The sequence below is a fragment of the Patiria miniata genome, unplaced genomic scaffold (genome assembly GCF_015706575.1).
Source record: "Patiria miniata isolate m_02_andy unplaced genomic scaffold, ASM1570657v1 HiC_scaffold_5, whole genome shotgun sequence".
NCBI lineage: Eukaryota > Metazoa > Echinodermata > Asteroidea > Valvatida > Asterinidae > Patiria > Patiria miniata.
In genome coordinates, this window is record NW_024037072.1 from 13,537,520 (window position 1) to 13,564,675 (window position 27,156).

The 27,156-nt window shown below is 41.3% G+C and overlaps 1 protein-coding gene and 1 non-coding gene across 3 annotated transcripts; one reads left to right on the plus strand and one right to left on the minus strand.

Annotated features, from left to right (window-relative positions):
• Positions 1 to 27,130, minus strand: LOC119740460 (GON-4-like protein). 2 transcript variants are annotated; one of them, XM_038215780.1, is made up of 27 exons: positions 27,006 to 27,130; positions 25,355 to 26,571; positions 24,984 to 25,097; positions 24,701 to 24,754; positions 23,500 to 23,619; positions 22,799 to 23,122; positions 21,945 to 22,122; positions 19,981 to 20,103; positions 19,498 to 19,538; positions 19,038 to 19,262; positions 17,703 to 17,789; positions 15,944 to 16,106; positions 14,362 to 14,596; positions 12,432 to 12,588; positions 11,333 to 11,455; positions 9,678 to 11,000; positions 9,429 to 9,479; positions 9,162 to 9,251; positions 7,949 to 8,047; positions 7,064 to 7,207; positions 5,766 to 5,909; positions 5,243 to 5,470; positions 4,082 to 4,222; positions 3,176 to 3,887; positions 1,300 to 2,134; positions 663 to 765; positions 1 to 222 (listed from the first exon to the last, which is right to left on the minus strand). In XM_038215780.1, the coding sequence occupies exons 2-27, from the start codon at positions 26,561 to 26,563 to the stop codon at positions 61 to 63; spliced, it is 7,185 nt and encodes a 2,394-aa protein (XP_038071708.1). In that variant the 5' UTR covers positions 26,564 to 26,571; positions 27,006 to 27,130; the 3' UTR covers positions 1 to 60. The 2 variants fall into 2 exon arrangements, with proteins under 2 accessions (XP_038071708.1, XP_038071707.1); XM_038215779.1 differs by having other exon boundaries at positions 25,355 to 26,584.
• Positions 16,647 to 16,719, plus strand: Trnav-gac. The gene has a single exon. It is a non-coding gene; the product is annotated as a tRNA-Val (tRNA).
• Positions 27,131 to 27,156: the final 26 nt, after the last annotated feature.

Below are 27,156 nucleotides of genomic sequence, written 5' to 3' on the forward strand. Positions count from 1 at the left end.
GTTTTGTTTATAAAACATACCAACTGAAACATGAAATTGGGCCCAGATTCACATCTTGTCCTAACCCTTATCATCTGTGTCATGGGCATCCGATTCTTGCTTATCCTCATCTCCTGATGCTTCATCTTCGCAATTCTCACTGTCGTCTTCAGATGATTCGTCATCATCACTTTGTGAGGCAGACTGAAACAGTTTCATCAGAGTCGCAAACCTATCGCCAACCTGCACACAAAACAAATGGATGGTCAGCTTTTCATTCACAAGAGACTCTCGACAGACTTATGATGACATAACTACAATTATTATTTATTTCTGGTGATGAAACCAAGGATTCCTCAGAAGTGCCCTAGGCATTGTAGCTCGCAAGCCTGAAGAAACCTGTACAAGACGACAATGAAAAAAAAACGACAGTTTGAAGGTGGGAGGAAAACTCCAGAAGAATATTCTGGGGAAAACCCACGGAATCAGGTAGGGACAGAAAACCCAATCCACATGTGGACCAGGACAGGTATCGAACCTGGGTCACAGCAGTGGAAGGAGAGGTCAGAACCACTGCGCCAACCTGACTCTTGTGATGTACACATTTATCCCAAGGAGGGCTCATGCCAGATAGCTTGACTCAAGATGCTGACAGGTTTATCCTGTAAGCTTCATCCTCTGACCTGTTTAGATGTCTTGTCGCCAAGTGTTTCCGCTACTTCTTCAAACACTTCTTGAGTTGCTCCTTTGTCACGACACCATTGCAGTAACAATCTGTCAGCATCCCTAAATGACAGAAACACGGGGAGAAAAAAAAGGACATATTTGACAATTTACTATACCCAAGAGCACAATGCAGACTATGTACTGCGGTGTCTAAAACTTGAGACACAAAAACATCAGAAAACTTAGGAAACATCAGAAATTGTGTCTCCCTAGGGACACAATTTCTGTACATGCCCTGCAATTTCACAAATTATACATAGTAACCCTGACCAAAGGAACATGCTGCTCTCCAGTAAGCCAAGCACTGCTCCCAGTTGAGTCCATCACAAGTCATCTAGTTCCACGTCAAGTCTCAAGCTATTCAAATGAACTGTGACAAAATATTCTTATTTGCATTCTTATTGTTCACCTGTTACTATTGTTCACCTGTTACTTGTGACTAGAACCTTTGACCGGACTTGTGATTGACTTGTGATTGAGCTGTGATTGAGTTGTGATGGATTTTTTTTTTGGAAGGACTATGTGATGGACTTGTGATGAAATTGTGATGGGCTTGTGTTGGTCCAGTACAACACCGAGTCCTTGAAGTCTTACCTCGTCCAGACAATCACCGCCCCATCCTTTCTATCCACGTTGGCAGCAGACAGCAGCAATGTCCCTCCAGCTTTCCCTGAGTCACTTCTCAAGTCTTTACTGATTGGACTCTTCGTTGATCTTGAAGACTCGTCCCCAGACACGCCCTCTTGAGACGAACTTTTAGCAGCTTCTGTCGCATCATCTGCCAGTTTTTCAGGAACATCATGTTTTTGTACAGATACTGAAACTGCCTTAACAGCTTGTCCGTCATATTGCACTTTAATCGAACCAGTCGCATTTTCTTCAAGGTTTCCCTCAGCAAGTTCTGACGATGATGCAACGGGACTTTGAACTGGAGACGATCTCAACTTGGCCAGACTTTCAAACAGCGGCACACGCTCCGATTTTCCAAACGGCACTTTGGGACTGTGAGTCAGTCGGACAGTCTGCACTCGCCGTATGGTCTTTGCTGGTTTCCTAGGTAACGACCTCTGACCTTTCTCTGTATCACCTACGCGATTACTGTCCTGTGTTGCAGGAACAGTGGAAACTATCTCCGGTAATAGAGTTTTCTTTGGATCGGTCTTGTTTGGCTTTGTTTCTTGCACAGATGCGTCAATCTTCTCATGTTTCCCCACAGTGCTAAAGTGCCTGACAGGGGAATCAGGCAGCGTCTCCTCACACATCAAATTCTTGACGGACGGTGGGTTCGAACCCTCCCCATCCTCTGTCTTTTCCTCGGCAAGGCGTTCCTTCAGCTGCCTCATGTGGTCCTCTGTGCTTTGATCGTCTTCATCGTATGTGACCGGCGAGTTGGCACGGCTTCCGTTGCCCTCTAGTATGACCCCTGACCCTGAGAATAAAAGTGCAGTGAAATCTCGATAAGCCAAATCTCAAGGGAATGGATAACAATTTTGAGCTATCAGAGTTGGAGTTACACAAAGTTCCCAATTTTTCCCAAGAGTTCCCCGAAGTTCCCAAACTATGCATATGTACCATGTACATGAATGGCTTTCACTGTAACTTGCTATGCCTGACACATTATTTTTACTGATTTCAATGGTGTATATTTTCGATCACAAATCATCACTTTGCTAAGATTTTATATTTTTCTTGCCTAAATGTGTCTGCTGTATTGATAAATATAACAATAAACCACTCAAAGTGTTTAACTTTGTGTAGCAAATCCTTGTTTCATGTCATTTGTCGATGTTTAGTCGCTAGCAATTGCGAGATTTTTTGCAAGCACCACTCTCATGGTATTCCCGATGTGCGGTCACGTGACCGGTCATGTGACCGCTCCTATTTGATCGATAGAGGGCGTGCTATTGACATTTATAAATAGGTATACTTTATTTTGAGACACCCTGTCTAAGCCTAAGAAGTTGTCCAACAATGGCACAATTCATCAATTGTGTCCGAACTGTCAATTCAATATCACTGAACAATTCAATATCACTGAACAATTCAATATCACTGAACAATTCAATATCACTGAACAATTCGGGCGATTCACAATGCAATGCGCCACCAAGAGTTTGCCTTGGAGAGTCCATTTTTCAAGTTTACGGTCGACAAAACATGGCCCATTTGAATGAGTGTCGGTAGACAAATTGAGCTTATTCGTTATAGATTGGGGCATATACATTTGTACGTTCTGCCACCTTACAAAAAAACACCATATTGATAACAAGAAAAGAAAAGGGCAAACAGATCCTCGAATCATACGCTTACGAAACTACTGACCGGAAAAACGAAAAATTTCAAATGTCCCGCGCGGCGAATTTGTCAACCATCTCCCACAAAAGCACTGAGAAAAATTAACTCTCCGTGGCAAACTCTTGGTGGCGCACTGCATTGTGAATCGCCCGAATTCGTCAAGTATACGACGTACCTAGTAGCGTGGTTTGTGAGCTAGGAGCAGATACTTCAGGTTGTGGGCTGGGCTTACTCTCGCTACTCCCCCCAGACTGACAGCTATCGTGACTACCCTGACTAGTGATAGGTGAGACGGTGCTCTCGGGTGTGGCTCCTTCAACTCCTCGACTCTCCTCTGAAGTGACAGGTGCATCATCAACTCCATCATCATCATCATCATCATCATCGACGTCGTCGTCATCTTCCTTATCATCTTGATCGTCCTCATCGTCCAAGTCTTCAAATTCATCGTCATCCTGTCCATCCTCAACATCATCATCCTCATCGTCATCGTTGACGTCGTCTTCATTGACGTCGTCATCATCAACGTCCGTCTCTTTCCCGTCTTCGCCGTCCTCCTCATCTTCCTCTGATGGGTTCTCGTTCAGGTAGTCGGCCAGATTGTCACACATCACCGAAAGGTGTGCCACGGCATCATTGTACGTCCCCTCTTCTTCCTCCTCTTCTACTTCTTCCTCAGCATCCTGCTCCGCATCCTCAGTCGACGCCCAGTGAACCTTCTGCGTCTTCCTCCCCGAGGGATTCCGACCGGACCCTCTCTTCGGGTTGAGACTCTGAGTGCTATCCTCACTGGTACCCGGTTGCTGTGAGCCAGTGAGGAGGTGAGCTCTTCGTTTGCTGCCCATGGTGAATCCTCTCAAAGAGCTTATCAGCTCTTTTCTTGTAACCTATTGAAAAGGAAAGCAAATTGAAAAAATAAAAACATTTAAACAAGTTAACAAGACTAGGATTGCCGAGTTGAACTTCACCAAAAGTCTCAGTTTAATACCTTATGTAATACTCCCAGACACAGTCTGTTAGTGACTCATTGACGCAGTCAGACAGAAGACATTAGGCTGGAAAATGAGAAGTATCCATTTACCCTGGCACTGCAATAGGCACAGTGACGGACTTTACGTTGGACCCAGGTGTCATGCGACTTCTCATGGCAACTACAGTTACATCCCTGAGTTCCGCACTGGAGATGAGTGTTCAGCTCCTGCCATGGATCCAACGGCTGACTCTACAAATGAACGACAATAACTGAACATCAGAACCATCAAAGAATGAATAGCACAGTTCATTAAGGACAAATAACCGGACATCAGAACCATCAAAGAATGAATAGCACAGTTCATTAAGGACTTTTGTTTTTCCAAATATCTGAATATTCAATCATCCGCTAAATATCCAAATTGCATTTTACCAAATTGAATATTCGAGAAAAAAAAATGTAAGCTGTCTTGAAAAGATGACGAAAAATATCTGTGATGTCATTTTATTCGTATAAGTTGAGTAGTTTCAGCTTGTTGACCTGTCGGCCTGTGCAGGGAAATAGCTGTAGTCACAGCTGATCTGTCAGTTTGGAGGCGAATTCAATGGTCACGTCGCAGTAATAATAATAATATCGGAGTCTTATATAGCGCACGTATCTACCAACTATTAGGTACTCAAGGCGCTGGAGATATGTCTGTTATTAAAGAAAGGTAAATAAAGTTTATGAGAAATATGAGACCCATTATGTAGCACCTTATAAGGGTTTACAAGGTGCTGCGGCGCATATTGCAGCCACTGCCAGAAACACCGGGGCAAACCCCTTCTCTTAGCGATAAGTGTTACTGGGTTCTTTAACGTGCATTACACAACACACGGGACCTACGGCTTTACGTCCCATCCGAAGGACGAAGCAATAATGGTAAAGTGCCTTGCACAAGCACCATGTTCCCACGGTCAGGATTCGAACCCATGTACCACGGCACACGAGTCGAACATCGTGACCATTGGACCACAGCAGCCCACTGTACGAGTCTGTGGCAAAGTTTTTTGCCAATGTGACTCGAGTCGAGTCCGAGTCACCGAAATTGAACTCGAGTTGGTCTCAAGACCAAGTCATGGACCAGAGTCCTACAACACTGGCATTCAACATCAGTCTAGTCAGAGAGAAGCAGGATTTATGAAGCCTTTTTATTCCCTTTCACAGCCGATGGACTATCATATCTATGCTTCTGATCTGAATCTATCTCAAACAATCATTATCAATTACCTTTGACCCAGAGGCAGATTTCTTCCTAGCAGGTGACTTCAAGATGGAGGGCAATCTTCCCTTCAGCAGGGCAGCTTTAGGCAGGAGGCGATGGAGTGTAGATGGCCTGGGGCCTGATGAACCTTGGGTACTAGACACAGGCTTGTTGGGTGGTCTACCGACACGTGACTTGGTGATTGGGATTTCCTCATCACTGTCTGGGATTTCAATCTCTTCAAAGCTGTCATACTGAAACAAAAACAAGTCCAGCTGTTATTGATCTCGTTTCTAAAAGTCTCTATCAAGTTTAAAAGTTCCTAATGAAAATGTGGTTTGTTCTGAAACTGGTCTTTCTCAAGTAAGTGTTCTTATCCTTTAGGACAACCATTCTCACAGTTAGAAAAAAAGGGGGCTTTATTTTGAAAAGGTGATAATCCCCTTTCAATGTTAGCATTCAGATAACTTTCAAGCAAAAAATACTCAAAATTTCCAGATTTTTTTTTTAAACAAGGACTCATCCTCATCTTAAAGAACAACTTGATACCTCCTTATCCTTGTCATCATCCATGATGATTTCCTCAAAGTCCATCATGTAGTTGTCAGGTGGTCTCTCATCAGGGAAGAGAAGTGAGAACTCCTGCTCCAGATGAGGTTGTCCCTTCAGTAAGGGTAGGATACTCTCCTTGAGCTGCAGGTGGGATGAAAGATCAATCAATTAGATATGCAAATGAGGTTGTACCTTTGGAAGGAGTAAGATGTTGCCTTGAGCTGCAGGTGGTATAAGAGCCAATCAATTAGATATGCAAATTAGCTTTGTCTCTTCAGGAAATGATATTCTCATATAGACCAACCATTTCTGCAAATTGACTTTGTCCTTTCAGGAAGGGTATGATGTTTCCCTTGAGCTGCAGGTGGTACAGAGCGAGTCAAAAAAAGCGGAATCCAAATCCCAAAAAATATATTTCATATTTAAAAAAATATGTAGCACCAAAAATTATAATGACTGGAAAGCCAATTTCATAAACTACTTTTAGATAAATAAACAATTACTGAAATTGCTCAATCCATACAAAGAGTATCACCATTTAAACGCAGTGACCCTAAAACCTGTATCGCCCAAAAACAGCAATTTATTGTGTATTCTGACAACAAAGAAAATGACACAGAACACTTGTTTCAACAGCTGTTCACAACTTTGGTACACAAAAACTTTACTAACAACCCTGGTAAGGCAAACAATATGATTTATAAAATCCACTGTTTTTTTAAAGGCGGGCCTTCAAAAGGACTTTGTTGAATATTTTTTACATTTAAACGGACGTTTTATCGCTGGTGATTTTTGAAGACAATTGTGACGATGATTCTTGAAATCACATTTTTGGACGAAAGAGGTTTTAGGGTCATTGTGTTTAAATGGTGATATTCTTTGAACGGATTGAGCAATTTCAGTATTTTTTTCATCTTAAAGAAGCTTATGAAATTAGCTTTCCAGTCATTAATATTTTTGGAGATACATATTTTTTAGATATGAAATATAATTTTTGGGGTTTGGATTCCGCTGTTTTTATGACTCACCCTGTATAACTAATCAATTAATATAATTACTATCAATTAATAATCAATTATATATGCAAATGAGTCAAAGGTCTATTGTTATTGTGCAACTCCTGAGCATCCTTCAGATCAGTTTCTGCTGATATAAGATCAAACCTCACAGTAGCCTATAAGCAATAGAAATGAAAATATTAATTTTTTTTCTGTAATCACTTGAGGATAACTTCACTTCGTTCTTGAGACCAGGCCACAGCGCCCTCAATGGCCATGCACAAAGCCAATACCCACATCATTATTTGTCCGGTCATCATTGGATCCCCACTCCATGATTGTGCTCAGGACTTTCTGGAATTGAGAAGGGTTCTTCTGGAAATGAACTTCCACTTGACGAAGGAAAATCCTCGCCTTGGCAAACTCTAGGTTCTCCATCAACTAAGGAACGTAAAAAAAAGGGCTAAATATTTATATTTTTTCAAAAAAAATGCTGAAGCAATTCCGTAGAACTTGCTAAATATGTCAATGTAAAATTAGGTATGCTTCTACATCCACTACATATTAAAGGGAAAATACAACATTTGCAAACATCAAAAAATAAAACTACCAAATCATTTTGAAATACCTTGCTGGACAGTGTAAAGCATCCTGTAAAATCATGGCACCTGGTATACTGTCATTTTCAAGAAAAGTGGTTTTTTTTGTATCAATTTCCAACGCTGGTCGGCCGATCAGCGTTGGAAAAAACTGGGTTTTTCTCAAATACTGGCCCCAATTGACCATCGCACTTGTTTGCAATCGATTACACACCTATGAACGGGTACAAGCCAGCTAGACTGGTTCCCTGACCTTACAATTCCCCAATGTATGTAAACTGCTCTGTTTCTTCTTATATGGAGTCAGGGAACCAGACTACAGGAAAATTATTGTTTTTCTTGGTTTTTATAGCATTTTTTAACCCAAAACCTCAAAAAAGTCAGTGTAACTATATTTGCTATATATTTCCAACCCCCCAATTCCATCCATTTCTGAAAATTACAGCAAAAGCAAATGATGTATATTCCCTTTAACCTTGGGAAAATGAAAGTACAACTCAAACTAGTTCTCTAAATTCAGTACTTTTCAACATTTCTGATGATCCTCTTTTGATTAACATAAATAAAAGATAACCGTCCTCACCACTCCACATTCTAAGGCGATGTCGGTGGGCAAGAAAGCAGTGAAATCTTCAATCAGATCTGGATGACCCTCCAACGCCTGACAAATCTTCTGGTAGACCTGAGTAGTCGGAGAAACAACATTGGCATCAGTCCCAATCAAATTACCCAACGAAGCACCGTAACAAAAATAACGTAGCAAACATAAAAAAAAAACCAGAAACCAACATATTGTAAACTCAATTTCTGATAAACAACACATAAATAAACATTTCATACAGTACAGTAAACTCCGGCTAAGTCGACATTGTACAACTCGCCAAATCGCTCAAGTCAGCCGTCTGACAAAAGTCCCAATTGTCTGTAATGCATTTCCATTGAATTTTTTATTTTTAAGTCGGCTTTTATAAGTCGCCATTTTGCTCAAGTCATCGTGTTACTCTCGGTCCCCTTTCCAGAAAAAGCATAAAAAAAATCCTTTGTGTAAGTCGGCGTTCAAAAAAATCACGCATTGGCATCAACTTCCTACCTCCATGCTGCACTGCGGTTGGCAAGAATAGTTGAGTGAAAGGGGTTTGGCACGGCCCGTGTGATCGCTGCATCGTGAGCATATCAATACGAGTACCCCCTCTAGGCTGTATGCATGCGCTATGTCCATTTTGGGGGTCGTCTTATTGAATGATGTAGTCAATACCACGCCCGCATTTAATTCGTAACTGTACACGTACGTGTAGTACTATTATGTACACGTGGTCTCCACTATCAATACCCCAGCCCGTGATGATAAAATTCGAGGATTAATTTGCTGGAATCAACTCGAGCATTAAGGAGATAAACCAGGGGAAATCGAAACCAATTAGTGCAATGAATCATATGTGCAAAAAGGCCATTCATGTAAGTCGGCAAAATGACGACTTACAGCAGATGTCGGCATTCGCGTAAGTCGTCACAAATTTCCAGGTCCCGAGAGTGCCGACTTGGCCGGAGTTTACTGTATTACATTTTGTTTTCCTGAAATGATTGTACTAAGACAGTTTCAGTAAGTGTTCTATCTACTAGGCCCTTGACACATGTATACTTCTCACAAAACATTTATTACTGTGAAAAAAATGATGCAAATGGGTACGCAAAATTTTGACGCAGTAGCCTCGCAAAGATTGGAAAACAAAAGAAATATTGAACAGGCAAAGCGTTTAGCCAGATAAAATACGAAGCAAACGGAAACGTTTACTAACCTCATCTGCTGGTATCTCTGGCGCCTGTGAAAATGAGTTGAATATTCCCAGGAAATCAACGTATCTCTCTGGATCGGCTGAAAACCTCTCCTGTAAAAAACAGCAGAGGATTCATTTCAAGGATAAGCAGAGAATGGTAGATGGTATCGAAACTACAACAGGATTTGACCGAACCAACAAACCCCACAGACCCTCAAAGCAAAAGTAAACAATGTTGAGAATTTGGTATAGCCCAAGTTTCCTATAGTTGACTGCAATTTCCATTACCTTGACTTTGTCGAGGTACGCTCTTGAGAAAGACATTTCCCGTTCCTCTCTCTGCATCACAAAAAAAACAAAGGAAAAATCTAATCAACGATAAAAGTCCAGAAGATATTTAAGAAAGACAACAGAACTTTTCTGACAATATCATCAACATGACATTTTTCTGTGTTAATTTAATATTTTTCAAAATTAATTCCAATATCCTTGGAATGAAATAATTATAACAGATTTTACTCATAATATAAGTCTTGCCTTTGGATCTTTAGACACAATGTCCGAGTCTAGCAGCACCACAGTGGATTCTAAATCTCGTCTCAGCTTAGTCTTCATGCGTTTAGCAGCCATCTTGGTGGTCAGTATTGATGCTTTTTCTATGTCCGTTGCATCTGTAATCCCATCACCTGCTCTGAGATGAGTGATGGGCAAGCCCTCTGCGTCAGAAACCTCTTGGCTGTTGGAGTCTGCATTCTCCAGGATGTTCTCTCCAGGAGATGCTACAGCATCCTCAAGATTGTCCTCTTCTGCTCCTTCATCATCAATCAAAGAGTCAGGGGTACTGCTCTTACTTCTTGAAGGAGGGCTACTCGTTTCCTTCAGGATGTTCACATCCTCCTCCTCCTCGAGCACTGGTGAGTTTTCCTTCATTGTGGCTGGTTCATTTGCACTTGGGCTTTTAATTGAAGGAGTTGGGGAAGACTTGGTTGAGGAAGGCGTGAGCTTCTTGACCGATGGAGGACTGTTGTCTGAATCTGCAAAGTTCTTGTTTTCAGAGTCTTTTGTGGTTTTGACAGTTGAGTTTCCTGTTGAAGATTTCTCATCAATGAGAGTCGGTTTGGTAATCAGATTTGACGGCTTCGAGTCAACTGCATGGGATGCAGGCTTCTCGACTTGTGCCTTGGAAGATATTTGTCTGCTCTTCCCCTCTCGTCCTTTTCTCTCTTTACCCGGCTGATTGTCACCTTTACCAATATGAGAAACACATTCACTTTTCACTGGCTGGAAGTTCTGTAGGGCCGCGATACCACTGGGACTGATGGATGTTGAGGCTGCCTTGGGGCTAGTATCTGGGGTTGAAGTTGGTGTAACCGAATGGCAATCCGGGGAGTTGACATTGGTGGCAGAAGTGGGATTGATTTTGGTGTCAGCGGTGGGATTGGTCAAAGCATGTGTAGCACTCGGCTGGCTTATTACTTGTGTAAATCCTCCAGCAGAGGAAGTGATAATCTGCACTGTTGCTCCTCCCATAGTGCTTATGACGCCTTGTTGAGGAGTTATCACCAAGACCGAGGGTTGCGAAACTTCCTTCGGAGCATTTGCACTATTTGAAACCTTGGGTGCAATTTTTGTGGGAAATAACGTTCGGATCCTTAGCTGTCCTTCTGACCCAAGACTGGGAGACACTGGATCCAGCTTTGAGAAGGAGGGCGTGTGCTGCTTGACCTTGGAAACAGTTTCTTTGACTTGAGGCGCGGAGACTGGAGTGATCCTGCCGGACTCCTGGTTTTGAGGTTTCTCTTGTTGAATAGCCGGCGTTAACGGAGCTAACCGCTTGGGATAAAATGCCGACATGTGTTTCTACAGAGAGATACAAAAGGGATATGAAACAAACATGGATGAAATTGCCGTTTAAAAAAGAAGTCTGAAAATTTGATAAAACATCAGAAAGATTTTTCCATACTGATGGCTTTCTCTCCATTTCAAAAAGTCTTTCAACTTATTCAAGTCTGGAATTGTAGTAAAGTGTCTTGCCCAAGAACACAAGCACCACGTTCCCCGTCAGGGTTCGAACCCACGTACCACAGCACAGTTTAGGGAAGTAAAAGGGAAATGGGTTAATCTTTCAATCCACAAAAACATTTTCCATGGGTACAAAAACCTGAACTCGCAATCATATTAAAGAAACAAACCTTCAACCATTCTGGTCTCTTGTCGTACAGCTGGAAGTTATCAACGGGGGCCTTCTCACTTCCAGGAAGGACAGGTGTGCAAGTTGGTGTCAGCGTTGGCTTGAGGCCACCTTTACGCCAGTCCTGAAAATTGAAATCACACATTCACAAAGAATGAAACATTTCCAACACTGAACCCCCTAAGTGACCACATTTGCTTTCTAAGTGGAGATATTTGTAAAAAGCAACATACATAAAATTGTTTATGGTACCAGATTTGAGCAACCTTTGCTCAACCCTAACCCCCTTGAGTGATTTACTAGGAACCTTCCTCACGCTTGCAAAATCCAACACCATGTGGTAAACTCTTCACCCAAACTGTTGGACTCTGATTATGGTGGTATGCCTGACCCCATGCAAAGCATAATCAGTTTACTAGTGCAGTACTCACTCCAACAGATTCCAACAAACATGCATTTGGATTTTGATGGGTTGGGGTGGTTAAGGTTAAGGACAGAATTTCACAAGACAAAGAACATCAACAGGAAAGTGGATCCCGGACTTCTGTATTGCAAATCCAGTGTATTACCATTCAGCTATCTGCCCGGTTGTCAGATATTTTCTCGACAGTAAGGCCGTGTCCGAAATGGGCTTTCAGAGCTACGGCTACGTCTATTGTCAGCCCGTCCCCGCGTATTTTCAATTGGCGTGAACCTAGACCTAGCTCTAGACAGTTGATTCGGATGCAGCCTAATCTATCTAGGTGTCAGGTTGGCGCAGCGGTGTTTTCCTTGTTTTCTAACACTGTCCCGGGTTCGAATCCCGCCTTGACCATGTGGATTGAGTTTTCAGTCCCTACCTGATTCCGTGAGGTTTTTCTTAGAACTGTATTTCCCTCCTTGTCAAGGGCTATTCCAGCCAACTACCGAAATAAATCAATCAACTTATAGGCCTTAGACCTAATGACGTTGAGCTTTGTTCACATGTGCACTTTCCTATGTGGCAGATGGTTCCTACTTCATCTGGCGTCCCGACTTCGCTCCCATTGGAAAGAGCACATGTAAACAAAGCCTTTATGTCATTAGGTCGTAGGTCTATTGGTACATTAAGCATCTCTCACCTTGATGACGTTAGCGTGCCTTTTACTGCAGACGTTCTTGACATGCACCAGGACTTGCTGCGATGTCTTGATAGGCAGCATGTTCTGACAGATCATTCTGCACTGCGTCTGCCGATCTTTGCAAGCTGGGTACTGCATCAGACCAAGAACTATTAAACTAAAGACAACAGGTGGAGGGAAAAATAATGGATGATTTATAAGCAAGGTTTACCTCAGCTCTCTCAATCTTGGCGATTCACATTGCAGTGCGCCACCAAGAGTTTGCCATGAAGAGTTCATTTTTCTCAGTGCATTGTGGGAGACGGTCGACAAAATCGCAGCACGGGACGTTTGAAATTGTTAGTTTTTCCAGTCAGTAGTTTTGTAAGCGTATGATTCGAGTATCTGTTTGCCCTTTTCGTTTCTTTTTATCAATACATGGTGTTTTATGTAAGGCAGCAGAACGCTATGCCCCACTCTATAACATCTACTGACACTTCTTCAAATGGGCCATGTTTTGTTGACTGTAAACTTGAAACATTGACTTTCCATGGCAAACTCTTGGTGGCACACTGCATTGTGAATCGCCCCAATTATCAGAAAATTCTTGTAATTCTAACAAATTCTTGAAATGCAAATACATGTACCAACGAATCCATTTGCGTTGTGTTTATAGCTATATTTCGGTTGTATTTCTGAAATACTTGTATTTGTTAATATCAATGTCCGTCGTATGTTTGACCAATGCACTTTTAGCTTATGAGTTTTACTTCACTTAACATTATTTAATAATTTGTAATGTATGCATGGCCCCAATGCAAACCAGTTTTTAGCCTCTGAAGAAGAACTTGCTAAGTTCGCAACGTCAGGCCACATAAATTTTTAGATTTATATATTTCAGGTCCATCCAGTCAGTAAGCAGTTTGCAGCAGTCTTAACTTTTTTTCAGTTTTTAAACTGTTTGGGCATACCCTGGGAATAAATAAATAAACAAATAAATAAATAAATACATAAATATACAAATATTACCAGTGGCTCCCATTTATGTACAGTTATAGTCTAGTGTTATAACGAGTACTTTGCCATGAGTACTAGTTATGAGTACAATGTCATGTGTACGACTACACATACGAGTACAAGGCACTTTTTTTCCATGAATACGAGTACAAGTATCAAAAATGTACTCGAGTACGAGTACGACTACGAGTACAAGTATTTTCCGCAAGTAGGAACAAATTTCAATCGGTGGGGCCTACACGTGGTCTCAATGGCTTTTTGCTGTCAACCTAGGCATTAAACAATATGCAAAAGCCTCCCAAACAGTAGAAAATTGTTTCTTTTCCTGCAAGTACCTCTGACTTTTTTTTTCAATTCTTATGGGAATATGAGTGCAACACTGAAGTATTTTGAGCAGTGGTGGCTGACATTCACCGGACAAATGCTGTACCATGCAATCTTTGGTAGACCCCACTGTGTTCATTCTACTATCAGAGATACCACCAATATATCAATAAAAAGCCTGAAACACTACTAAGAAACCCGAAACTACCCTTACCCCCTTTCAAACATGTGTTTTCTGGACCAATTTGTCACATTTTTGAAAAAACCTGAATTCAGGTCAAAACCTGAAAAGTGGCACCTCTGTACTATGAGCTCCGAATATTTACCACATTGGTTAGCCCCTTTAGTGGGATACGCCGCGTGTAGCATGACTCTTTTTTATTCTGAAAGTGCGCAAAGCCATAGCGTCTTTGCGTGAGCATCAGGCGTCATCGGCGATGCATTTGAGTGTCTCTCCCAGTGGTCTCCCCCAACTCTTCCTCCCTTACAGATAGTAGCTGCGACAGTTTACTGTTGTTGCTGTGCTAGACTGTACTGAATTATTCCCAAAATTTCAAAACTGCAAATACTGTTAATCCAGAAGAGAGTGGAACTAAGATTGATTTCTTACATGTCCTCCGATTTCTCAAAGATCGTCTTCTCCAGCGGTTTGTCCGTCAGGCTGCAGACAGGCAGTAACTCTGAGAACATGAAGACGCTACTATGAGCGATGATTCGCTGAGCGCCCTCTGTTGGTGAACTGTAGACACAACTGGCTTTGACCTTGGAGGAACTGGGTTTGTCGTTGGATTTGGTTTTGACCTTGGGTAGAATGGGTTTTTCGTTGGAGTTTATCGAGGCAAGCTCTAAAGAAAAAAATAATTTGAAATTCAAGGTTAAAAATACAAAAGCTATGAGTAAATACGGGCAATGCAGACTGTCTTAACGTCACCCATATTGCCTTATTTATATGAAGATTTTCAAAATTTAGTTGGCATTTCCATTGCATGATGATGATAAACTACAAGCATTCTATGACATCAACATGAAAACTTGTGACAAACTTAACCTTAACCAACCCAAAACCCTTCAAAATCCATCTGCATGTTTTGTTGGTATCTGTTGGAGTGAGTACTGCACTAGTAAACTGATTATGCTTTACATGGGGTTAGGCATACCACCATAATCAGAGTCCAACAGTTTGGGTGTAGAGGTACCATATGATCTTGATTTTGTAAGAGTGAGGAAGGGTCCTAGTAAATCACTCAAGGAGGTTAGGGTTAATGATACATTTTAAAAGAAAAATGGATTCAATTGATACGGATAATTTTGTTCAACATCTCTCTTTATAAAATTACACTTCTAAGAACTGTCCGAACAAAAATCCTTTTTTTAAAAACTTATTTTGAATATTAAACCCCATAAATAAAGCAACGGTGGAACTGTCAAATATCAAAATTTGCAGTAAAGTAAAACATTTGTTCTTTTAACCAAAATTTGGATATAAACCTTCAAAAAAAGTAACAGGGCAATTCCACGGTTACTCACGTTACATTTTTGATGTACTTTTGAGTTTCCTTGGGCTGTAATTACCTTACTGAAAAGGTTTAATAACTGTTATCCCCATGGTAGATAGAGTAGACCTAGACCTACCTAAGCACCAAAGATGACATCCAGAAAAATGTGTTATGTATGATAAACAAGATGCACAAAATCGGTTACTCACATTACATTTTCGTAACAAAATCGGTTACTCACATTACATTTTCGTAACGTGAGTAACCGATTTTGTGCATCTTGTTTATCATACATAACACTTTTTTCTGGATGTCATCTTTGGTGCTTAGGTAGGTCTAGGTCTACTCTTTCTACCATGGGGATAACAGTTATTAAACCTTTTCAGTAAGGTAATTACAGCCCAAGGAAACTCAAAAGTACATCAAAAATGTAACGTGAGTAACCGTGGAATTGCCCAACAGCAGACAGACTAAAGAGTCCTGATGCAATCCTGTTGTTTGATTTTGGCAGATTCGGGCAGTTAGGGTTAATCAAAAATATTTATATTTCAGTACGTGAACGAAAATCGTTGAGGTGTGCGCTTCTGTTCAACATGGATACGCATGAGTAGACATCTTGTGCATTCATTGTTAATGAATTAACACAACAAAAACGCCACAAAGATGGCAGCTTAGTGCAATCAATCTATACCCAACCTTTCTCGGTGACAGTGACTTCTTGCACGGTTATCTGCAGGGCATCAGCTAAATTGCACGGTCTGAATGCAGAGGTTGGGTATGTGAGTTGCTGGTTACCAGTCCCTGTGAATGGTCCCCTGAAGGTGGCCTCGCTACGGCCGGCGAGCATGTCCAACTCGCTCTGTGAAAAAAAAACGAGAACATTCTGATCACAGCAAAAGAACGATTTTCAAAATCTGAAATTTCAGTGAGATTTTTTAAAAGATGTTCCATCTGTGATTGGCTTCAGCGATCGAAGTACAAGTACCAGTAGGCCTTTAACCAGTTCGCGCCGGCGGCCGTGTATGTACACGCACAAGTTTTGCGGTATTCGGAATGGATGCAAAAACACACAGGGAATGAGGCCGGAAATATCTGTCAGTGACGCGAGGCAGCGAGCGAGGCAGGAAATATGAGTGTGCTGCCTGAGGGTGATGGCTTCAACCTGCCTGGCTTGAGGTGGAGTGAAAAGTAATCTCACGCCTCGTTCCATTCTTGTCAAAATAATCCCGGCGTGAACTGGTTAAATCTATCCCAAAGACAGCTTTAAATCAAATTGAATATTTTTTTTCAAAGTTGAACAAAGATTTTGACTGGAGCGGGCTGTGAACCTGCAACCTCCAGATTGCACTACCAACTGTGTGTTAGCAGCTGCCCAATTTGTCCATCTCTGAGTTCGAGGGGCTGGATAGCTCAGTTGGTAGAGCACCGGAACGACAATCCGGAGGTTGCCGGTTCAAACCCCGCTCCAGTCAATTTCTTTGTTCAACTTTGAAAAATCATTATAATGCACCAGTTTCCAGTTTCCCTTTGTGTTTAGTAGAAAATTCAATAAACACATGAACACACTAAAATGATAAAATCAGACACTGGCGGATATTCTTTACAGACAACAATAATGCCTTAAAGGGAAAATACAACATTTGCAAACATCGAAAAATAAAACTACCAAGTTTTTACAAAATACCTTACTAGGATGTTGGTAAATGACAGTCTAAAGCATTCTGTAAAATTATGGCACCTGGTGTGAAGTCATTTTCAAGAAAATTGTATTTTTGTATGTATTTCCAACGGTGGTCGTTGGTCGGCCGACCACCGTTGGAAAAACCTAACTATTTTTCAACTACTGCTCCATATTTACCATTTGTTTCAGTCCAAATTGTGTTTGCTATTGGTTACATGTTCATGAACGGGTGCAGGCCAGCTAGACTGGTTCCCTTACCTTACAATTTTCCGGCATCTAAAAATTGATCCATTTCATTTTTAGTGGAGTCAGGGAACCAGACTACTTGAACATTTTTGTTTTTCTTGGTTTTTCAAGCATTTTCGGACACAAAACTTCAAACATATCAGTGTAACAATATTTTGTTCTATTATACTACCCCTCAACTAGTTCATTTCTGAAAATTACAGCAAAAGCCAATGATGTACATTCCCTTTAATAACGGAATAAATGTGTGTTTGGGAGGTATTATAACACTCCGTTTAAGTCTGGATGGGTAATACTGACAAATACCGACCAATAGGAATGGGTAAACTGTATAAGGTATTTATGAATGAGATTTAAACGTGAAAATCCTTCACCGAGCTCATTTATTAACCGTATCAATGCAGATAGAAAGCCTTGGAATTTTTTAACCTGGATGCATTGCACCCTCGTCAATTCCTGCACAGTGCCAATGCATATACAATTTTATCGATCACAAGGTGCTACAAACAAGAGAATGACATGACTTACCAGGAAGAGTTTGGCTTGGTTCATGTGTGGTTCCAATGAGTCCTTGCCTCGGCTGAGTACATGGATCTGAGCCAGTAACTGCACATGCTGTCAGGACAAAATGAAAAACAATGTTTCCATATCAACAAAAGTACAAAATGTATTCTGTGAAACAGTTGTAATCTTAGCTGTAGTCAATTTCATCACAAGTCAATGTTTACAAAGTAACAGGGTAAGAACAATGAAAATGGACCATTTCGTTACACTTTATTTGGCTGGCTTATCACTCCAATAGAGACTGGGTGATGTGTGCTCAGACTTGCATTCAAGTCTTCGAGTCCGAACCCGAGTCACCTCTCCTGAGTCCGAGTCATGCAGGTTGAGTCTGAGTCCGAGTCACAAGTTACAAAAGTCTGGTCTGAGTCATGAGTCACCTTTAAGTACTATATATTGGAAATAAATTTTGAGGCGCACACACTTGTATGTACTGTACTTGGATGCGTTTTTTCTGCACAGCACTGACTGTATCGCTTGCACAGGAAGGGATAGTCTTCAGGATAATTTGTTATTATATTGCTGGAAAAAAGTGATTTGTGGTATTTTAGGTCGATTCCCGAATCACGCAGTCAGGAATCCGAGTCTAAGTCCAAGTCTGCTGGGTAAGTTGTAATCCTGACTCGAGTCTGAGTCCGAGTCACGGAAAATGGGACTCAAGTCCGAGTCACGAAACTCTATGTGTGCTTGTAGTTGTGTTTGATTTGTGATTGACTTGCAAGGACTTGTGATTGTCTTGTGATTGACTTATGATTGAATTGACCTATCGCTGTAGAATCGCATTAGAATCGCATCAACGCAGCTTGTGAAATATCGCCAATTGCATGATATACGAATGGACGCGGAAAGCGCAAAATCTGAGACAGACAAAACTTAGTGTATAAAAATTCCATAGGGTTGTCTAAGGGGCGTGGCTAACTCGCAAACGGCGATAGGTCAATTGTGATTGACTTGTGATAGACTTGTAATTGTCTTGTGATTGTCTTGTGATTGTCTTGTGATTATCTTGTGATTGTCTGTGATTGACTTGTGATTGACCTGTGATTGACTTGTGATTGTCTTGTGATTGTCTTGTGATGGTCTTGTGATTGAATTGTGATTTGTCTTGCGATTGACATGTGATTGTCTTGTGATTGACCTGTGACTTGACTTGTGATTGACTTATGATTGACTTGTGATTGACTTGTGGTTGATTAATGATTGACTTGTGATTAACTTGTTATTGTCTTGTGATTGACTTATGATTGGCTTGTGATTGAGTGGAACTTTTGAAGCTTTCCAAGTTTTGAGCCATTCTCTTACCTGCTGCATCTGTTGCTGTAGCTGACATCTCTCATCTGCAGTAAACAGCATGAGCTGTTGCTGCGGCTGCTGCTGCTGTTGTTGCACAATCTTTTTGCTCTTATGAGGCCCCTCCTTCGGTGTGATGGCCTGGCGTTGGGCTGTGATCATTTCTGACAAGGTTGGCTGTGGAGGCTTGTCAAATAGCCGCATATCAAAATCTGCCGCCCAGTCCTCATTTTCATACTATGTAAAGAAAAAATAACAGAAACTCTTCGTTCAAAGAACTTTTTTATTTAATTCTATAAATGTAATGTCATCGAGCAAATTTTTTCCAGAATCATTTTTTTTCCCATATCAGTTAGGGTAAGACCATCTTCTGTTCTTGAAAGGAGTCTGTTAGTTTATCATTTTCAATTTTAGGGGATGACTGTTTCAAGTTGTTTTTGAAGAGTGAAAACAAATGTGTATGTTTACTTACAGCATCAATCAGTTCATCCAGCAACTCATTGACTTCTTTTTCTGTAGACAAAAAAATGCATGGAAAACATAGATTAGAGAGACCACTGGGCGAGACATTCTAATGCAATGCCGATGACGCATGATGCTCACGTGAAGACGTTAGAGCTTTGTCCTCATTCAGAGTAATTAAGTTGGGCGTACTTGGAGCAATATGCATGTGAACCACTGGGATCTCGACAGTGGTCAAAAACATGTTATCTACTGTTTGTGCACGTGGTTTTTATGGTTGAAAGTACTAGTGAAATATATTGTTTCACATCAAATGCTAATCTCCAATTCCATCAACTCTTACAACGTTTATTGTTAGAATGTATAGATCCTTTGTATTACAGCCATTCTGGGTGTGTACTCTGCTCCTCAGGGCATGAATAGACTTCTTGTGCATTTGTTTTTACTGATTGAAAAGAAACAAAAGAGACTAATTGCAACATCTTAGACTTACTGCTTATCCGGACAGTCTTATCGTTCCTGAAATCCTCTTCGTCTACCGCTTCCTCCTCGGCCAAGAAGTTGTACTCCGGATCATTCTGATCATCTTCACCAGTATCACTGACTTCTGGATCCACTAGAAAATCAGCAACGCAAAATCATCATATTTAAAGTCTAAATTTTAAAAATGTGTAGATCCTAGTTAATATGGTTCGTTTCAAATACCTGTTTCAGACTTACACAATCACTTTGAGCAACTACAAACGATGACATGGAATGACTCCAGAGTCTAGTTAATAGAACATTCAATACATAAAGTTTGCTGTTCTGAAACCGAAATCCATTTGGGTCAGCCCAAGTTGCTTCTAGTACTATTTGGTTTGGTACGACTATGGAACATAAGCCTGAAACAGGTACAGTGGAATGTCGCTATACCGAACACCACTATACCGAACATTCGGCTATACCGAACATGGTCCTTGGCTTCCGATTTTTGTGTGCAAAACCAACCAAACATTGTTGTTGAAAAATGTCAAGAGAAGAGCGACAAGTGGCTATTATTTCCCCAAGGCATAGAAGGGGAAAGCCACCCATTGCTGTAGGTAGTAAGCTCAAAAACTGTGTAATTACATAATTCAATAGTCAGCACGTGTTCAAAGTCATCTTTCAGTAACCACCAGGGCATGCAGGGTGAAGTTTGGAAGGGCGCTTTTTATTGAAAAGTGAGTACCAGAGCACCGGCAACTTAAAATCGCTATATTAAACTATCACTATTTACAAATAACTTCTGTGGATCCCGCGATGTTCATTATTGCGACGTTCCACTGTATAATGATTTAAAGGGAAAATACAACATTTGCAAACATCAAAAAATAAAACTACCAAATCATTTTGAAATACCTTGCTGGACTGTTAGTGAATGACAGTGTAAAGCATCCGGTAAAATCATGGCACCTGGTATACTGTCATTTTCAAGAAAAGTGGTATTTTTGCATCAATTTCCAACGCTGATCGGCCGATCAGCGTTGGAAACAACTGGCTTTTTTTTCCAAATACTGGCCCCAATTGACCATCGCACTTGTTTGCAATCAATTACAAACCTATGAACGGGTACGAGCCAGCTAGACTGGTTCCCTGACCTTACAATTCCCCAATGTATGTAAAGTGCTCTGTTTCTTCTTATATGGAGTCAGGGAACCAGACTACAGAAAAATGATCGTTTTTCTTGGTTTTTATAGCATTTTCGAACCCAAAACCTCAAAAAAGTCAGTGTAACTATATTTGCTATATATTTCCAACCCCCCAATTCCATCCATTTCTGAAAATTACAGCAAAAGTAAATAATGTATGTTTAAATGTTTGAACCAAATGGAAAGACTTTAAACTTTGGCTTTGTATAAACTATGTGTTGTTCCTGTAACCAAATGGAAGCATGTGAGCTAGAAATCCTGTGGAACACAGCAACATGCAACACTTGTCAAAATGACAAGCCTGCTCAGTGAAGCAAGATCCATCAGGTCAAAAGTCTCAAGGCCAAACTGCCTCAGAGTCTGTGGTCACCAAATGTAGCAGGATACAACTGTGGCATTGTTCAATGGGACTACAATCCCAGCCAAAATGGTTGGGACACTTCCTGAGCCTGCCACGGTCACCCACTCCCCCGCTCCCCCGGTCAATGTTGTTCTCTCCAGCTGATGGAGCACACACTGCGCAATGAGAGACAACACTGAACGGGGGCCGGAGGGTTGGGGGCCAGCGAGATTTGATCAGGATTGTAGCTCCCATTTCTTCAGAACTGGCTGTTTATGCACTGGTGTTGATGGCTCAATGCAGCAAGGTCCCACAGACTCTTACACCTATGCACTGTGTTGTGTCTGGCAGGGTTAGGGTTAAATCAAAGTCGTAACGTCAGAAAGATGGAGCCACAGTATGAGGTGTCGTAAAACAAAGCCAAAAAAAGGATGGCCCAAGACTCACGTTTGGGTCCATGGTAGAGCCCCGCCAGCCATCGCACCCATTCCTCATTATCTTCAAAAGCATCCTCCCAAGTATCAAACATATCTTCTGTGATGTCCGGGGCGATGAACGATGCCTCAATCTCCTCAAGAGGTTTGTCAATGGGGAACTTGGACCTGGTGCGATGGGCTATAGTATCCTAATAGACAAAAAAAGAAAAAAGAAAACACCAGGCATCTATTAATTAAGTAAGAGACTTGAAGATGGGGGGGGGATTCAACAAGAATGAGGCTTGTTGTAGCACCATGCAGAGATTTCAGTACATAGCGCTACCACAAAACCCAAACCCATCTTTGAATAGAGTTTTTCTGGGGCGGTCAAATATTCCTGCGAGTCCATCAAACAGTGCGTATTGAGCAATAAGATGGTCAGTGTTTGGTCAGGTGGCTAAGGTAACTCAGTACACAAACCAAAGATGGGTGGCGCTTATGAACAATCCAGAACAACGTTAAAGGCTGAGCTGGTGATTCCCAGACCTACCGAATTCTATTTGGATTGATTTGAGTCACTCTAAATACATTTTGGCATAATTTGTTTTAAAAATTTTGTTTAAATTATGTCTTTCTTGTTTCAACTGGGTAGCCTATTCAGTGGAATCCACTGGTCTCCATTGGGCCCAGCAAAGAGAAGACAATGTGAAGCAAATTCTGAGGAAAACCCAAAATCAAGTACGGACTGAAAACCGAATCCACATGTTGGCCCAGGCAGGATTCGAACCCGGGTCAACAGCGGTGGAAGGCAAGGAAAGTACAGCTACGCCAACTTGACTCCCTCGACTCTGCTTAACCAGTCTGAAACAGCGGTCAGCATCCTACCTCTGACCGCTCTATCTCCTGATCCAACTCGTCCAGCTGCTTCAGAAACTTAGCATCCTCCTTCAGCCTCTCGTTCCTTGACCGAGGAAGAGGAGGACCCATCGGCATGGCAACCGCCCTGATGTGGGTCCCTTTGGCTGGTGATGAGGTGCTCGTTGACGGCATAGGGGTCTCCGAGGGGCTGCTAGGAGGCTCTTCCGTTTCCTCTTCCATTTCTTCCTCCTCGAGGTCTTCCAAGAAGGAGGTGTTGAGAGAAGAGCGAGGGGTGCTTGGGCAGGGAGACCCAAAGGATGCGGTGCTTTCATAATCACTCTCTTCCTTCAGCTAGTTCAAAATGAAAAAAAAATCATTAAGAAATAGTCATATCAGTAATATTTTTTTCGGAGAAGAATTGGACTCCTTTAAAGTTGAATTAACCGCAACCTTGCCACACACAACACAGTGCAAGTATGTGGGACCTTGCTGCATCGGGCCATCAACACCAGTGCATAAATAGCAAATTCAGAGACTATAGGATCTATTCCCATTGAACAATGCCACAGTTGTATCCTGTTGGCCTTAGTTTTTGACCTGATGGATTTTGCTACACCAGGCAGGCTTCTTTAACTTGGAAAAGTGTTGTATGGTATTGGATTAAAAAGAAGTTTGAGCCATCACACCCTGGAGTGTTTAGGGTTTAAACCTGAAACCTCAATGATTACCAGATCTTCTTGACTTGGTTTATATTCATCATCGTCATCGTCGTCCGAGTCGGAGAAGTTGAGGTCAGTGAACTGAGGCTTGGGCTTCTTGACAGGAGAGACTGGCCAGACGAAGGGAACCTCAAACAAACAAAACAAACATTCACATGAAATGATGATTTGTAAATGTGGTCTAGGCTAAAAAAGGATTACTTTACTAATTACTACTTTCCAAACAAAGACTTAGCCTTCAGCGCTGAACATTAATTACTGCACGCGACTGACTATCAATTATTTTGCGATCACTAATTGGTTCCCTCAGAAAGCCTAGGGAGAAAACAAAGTTAAACACCTACGACAGGATTCCTATTAATTACAGACATTAGTGCGAGTAGGCGCGCTGGTCTAATCATGCCCTTAGATGGCGCACTACTGCCAAATGAACGTGAAACAAAATGCACGATCTACTATCGAGCACTGGCGTCTTGGGCCAAGACTAAGAGCTGCTAAGCTGAAAAATTTGCTTAATAGCCAATTTATGCTATAAAGCATAAATTAACAGAAAACCTGTCACATACAATGTATACTGACATTTTAGCTTTGAAAGTATTTTTGCTTAGCCAAGTTTTGGGGTACTTAAAGGGAATACATCATTTGCTTTTGCTGTAATTTTCAGAAATGGATGGAATTGGGGGGTTGGAAATATATAGCAAATATAGTTACACTGACTTTTTTCAGGTTTTGGGTTCATAAATGCTATAAAAACCAAGAAAAACAATCATTTTCCTGTAGTCTGGTTCCCTGACTCCATCATAAGAAGAAACAGAGCAGTTTACATACATTGGGGAATTGTAAGGTCAGGGAACCAGTCTAGCTGGCTTGTATCCGTTCATAGGTGTGTAATCGATTGCAAACAAGTGCGATGGTCAATTGGGGCCAGTATTTGAAGAAAAAAAACAGTTTTTTCCCAACGCTGGTCGGCCGATCAGCGTTGGAAATTGATACAAAAATACCACTTTTCTTGAAAATGACAGTATACCAGGTGCCATGATTTTACAGGATGCTTTACACTGTCATTCACTAACAGTCCAGCAAGGTATTTCAAAATGATTTGGTAGTTTTATTTTTTGATGTTTGCAAATGTTGTATTTTCCCTTTAAGTAAGCACGTTTCTGAGCTCAGTAGTCCCATGAATGAAGAAAATATTAGCAACTTGACTTACTTTTCCAGACTTTTCAGAGACTTCTTTCAGCTTTGCTCTGGTCATCTTGGGCTCCTTTTATAGAACAATACCAGAAATAAAATGATCATGAAGTGATTTTATTACCAATTTTGTTATCAAGTTCAATTAACAATGTCACTCAGGCCAGCGTGAGCCAGATAATAGGACATGGCACAATTTGTTTATAGCTGGATGGAATCGAGGGGGGGAAAAGACTTAAAATATAAAATTTACAACAGCATTTTTTGAAAACCAAGAGTGGACTAATACAAAATGTACTTACAAACACAACGGGTCTACTACCAGACGGATCTGAAGAATTTGGTTTATCTTCAGTCGAATCATCTTCCATTGTGTTACGAACCATGGCCAGCACATGCTCATTAGTGATTACATGCTGAAAGAAATATGACAACGCATGAATTTAGACAAAGGTGTATGTAGCACCTTCAGCATATAATAACCTATAATTTTAATGGTCCCAAATCCCAAATCCACCAAAATCCATGTTTGCAGTATTCAACCACAATTGCCAATGGGCCACTTTGTTACCACAAATTGATGAATTCTGAATGGTTTAGAAAAGCTTCATTAAAATACAAAGGTTAAAAAAAAAGAGCATTTGAAAATTTCCAAAATGAAATAATTTCTTACATGCAAGATGTTCTTGACATTGACTACTGAGAGGTTATTCTTGGCTGCATTCTCCTCAAGACTTTTCTCCAACACGTCACAAGCTTCCTTAGCCAACTGTACTTCTGCCTCATCCAGTGATGGACCTTTGCTTCCCTTTTTTCTTCCTCTCTTCTTCTTAGTCTCTTCTTGACCTTCTTCTCCGTCTTCCCTTTTCGGGAACCTCTTCTCCAGTTTTACTTTCTTCCCCCGTTTCATCATGGTGCTCCAGGGTTTCACTTTGTCTTCCTGCGCGGCCTGACGCGCTGACTTTCTGGTGGGTTGCAAGTCGATGACCATCCTCTGTGGGGAGACAGATGAGGAACTCTCCTGCTGACTGTCCGAGTCGGTGTCAGCGCTGGATCGCGCCGGGGTTAACTTCTTCATCACACTCTTCTGAAGATGATGTTTGGCAAGACTGTTCTTGGTGAAGCCTTTACGTCGGATGCTCCCGGTGTAGACTGAGGTACTGCTTTTGATTGTTGGATGCGATTTCTCATCCTTATGAGTTAGAGAAGATGCATTTGAACTTTTCATCGGTGATGCGGACTGCTTGAGAAATGTCAGTGCCTGAGCTGCCTCCATATCGACAGAATCAAGAGCTGGCATGCTTGTTGCATTCTTCAAATCAGCCAGTTCTGATTCCTCTTCTTCACTTTGGAAACTCTTCACACTGTTATTTTCACACTGTATTGTGCCTGCATGTTTCTGATCAATTGTAGACTTTTGGGAATCAGACTCAAGCAGATCTGAGGCTGTGCTTGGTTTAGCCCGTGCAATACCTTCGCCTGAATCTTTTTCACCAGTGTCAGTTTGATCTCTGGGAACAGAGTCGTCATCTTCTAGTTTGTGAAGTGGCTCATCTTGTGGCTCAGCAGACCCAGTATGACTTACGGCGCATTGGCCAGCAACCTCTGTGTCTTGTGTCTGTGCTTGCGTCTGAACCAACAATGAACCATCACCATGTTCGGCTTTTGCAGGCCGTGAGTCTGAGACCACATGATCATTGATATCAGAGGATGCCTGACTTGGGCTTTCTGTCGGAGGTTTTTCTGGAACAGCAGTAACCCCTTCAGATATGTCACCATCACATTCTTGTTTAGTTCGTTTGGGAGGCTGTTCCTCTTCATGTTCATCCTCACAAGCTGATGTGGAAAACCTCTCCCTCTTGCGTTTGCTTGTTTCGGACATGACGATACCTACAAAAAAAGGCTGACACTGGGTTGATAAATTCATCCATAACGTTAGAGCATGGAGGAAGGAACACAAACGATTGTGTTCCTGGCTTCCTCCATGGTTCGACTAGAGCAAGAAATTTCATATCTCCTGTATATCTGTAATTTGGGGAGCAATTTATTTATCAATGACATTACCGAAAATAATTAAATTAATTTTAATGACTAGGCGCCCTAAAATATTGATAAGCCTTGCATTAATTGCAATCTCAATGCAATGCAATAAAACCAACCTCGCATTCACAACAAATGTAATTTTAGTGTTTACAAATTTACATTGATTGACGTTTCAACTGACAACTGACATTCATTTTCTTTGTTTTAACAATCTGCATAATTTCGCGGTTTCTGTTGATACAATTCATGATAAAATGCAAGACCAATGGTTTATTTCTTACCATCGACATGAATTACAAATTTTAGCAACGCATATTGATAAATTTGGGCATTTTTTGAAGCATTCACAACTGAAACCGCTTCAGATTCAGCGCCGACTGTATTTCCAAATAGCGCCCTCTAGCAATTATTTGGCGCAAACCCTACTAACTG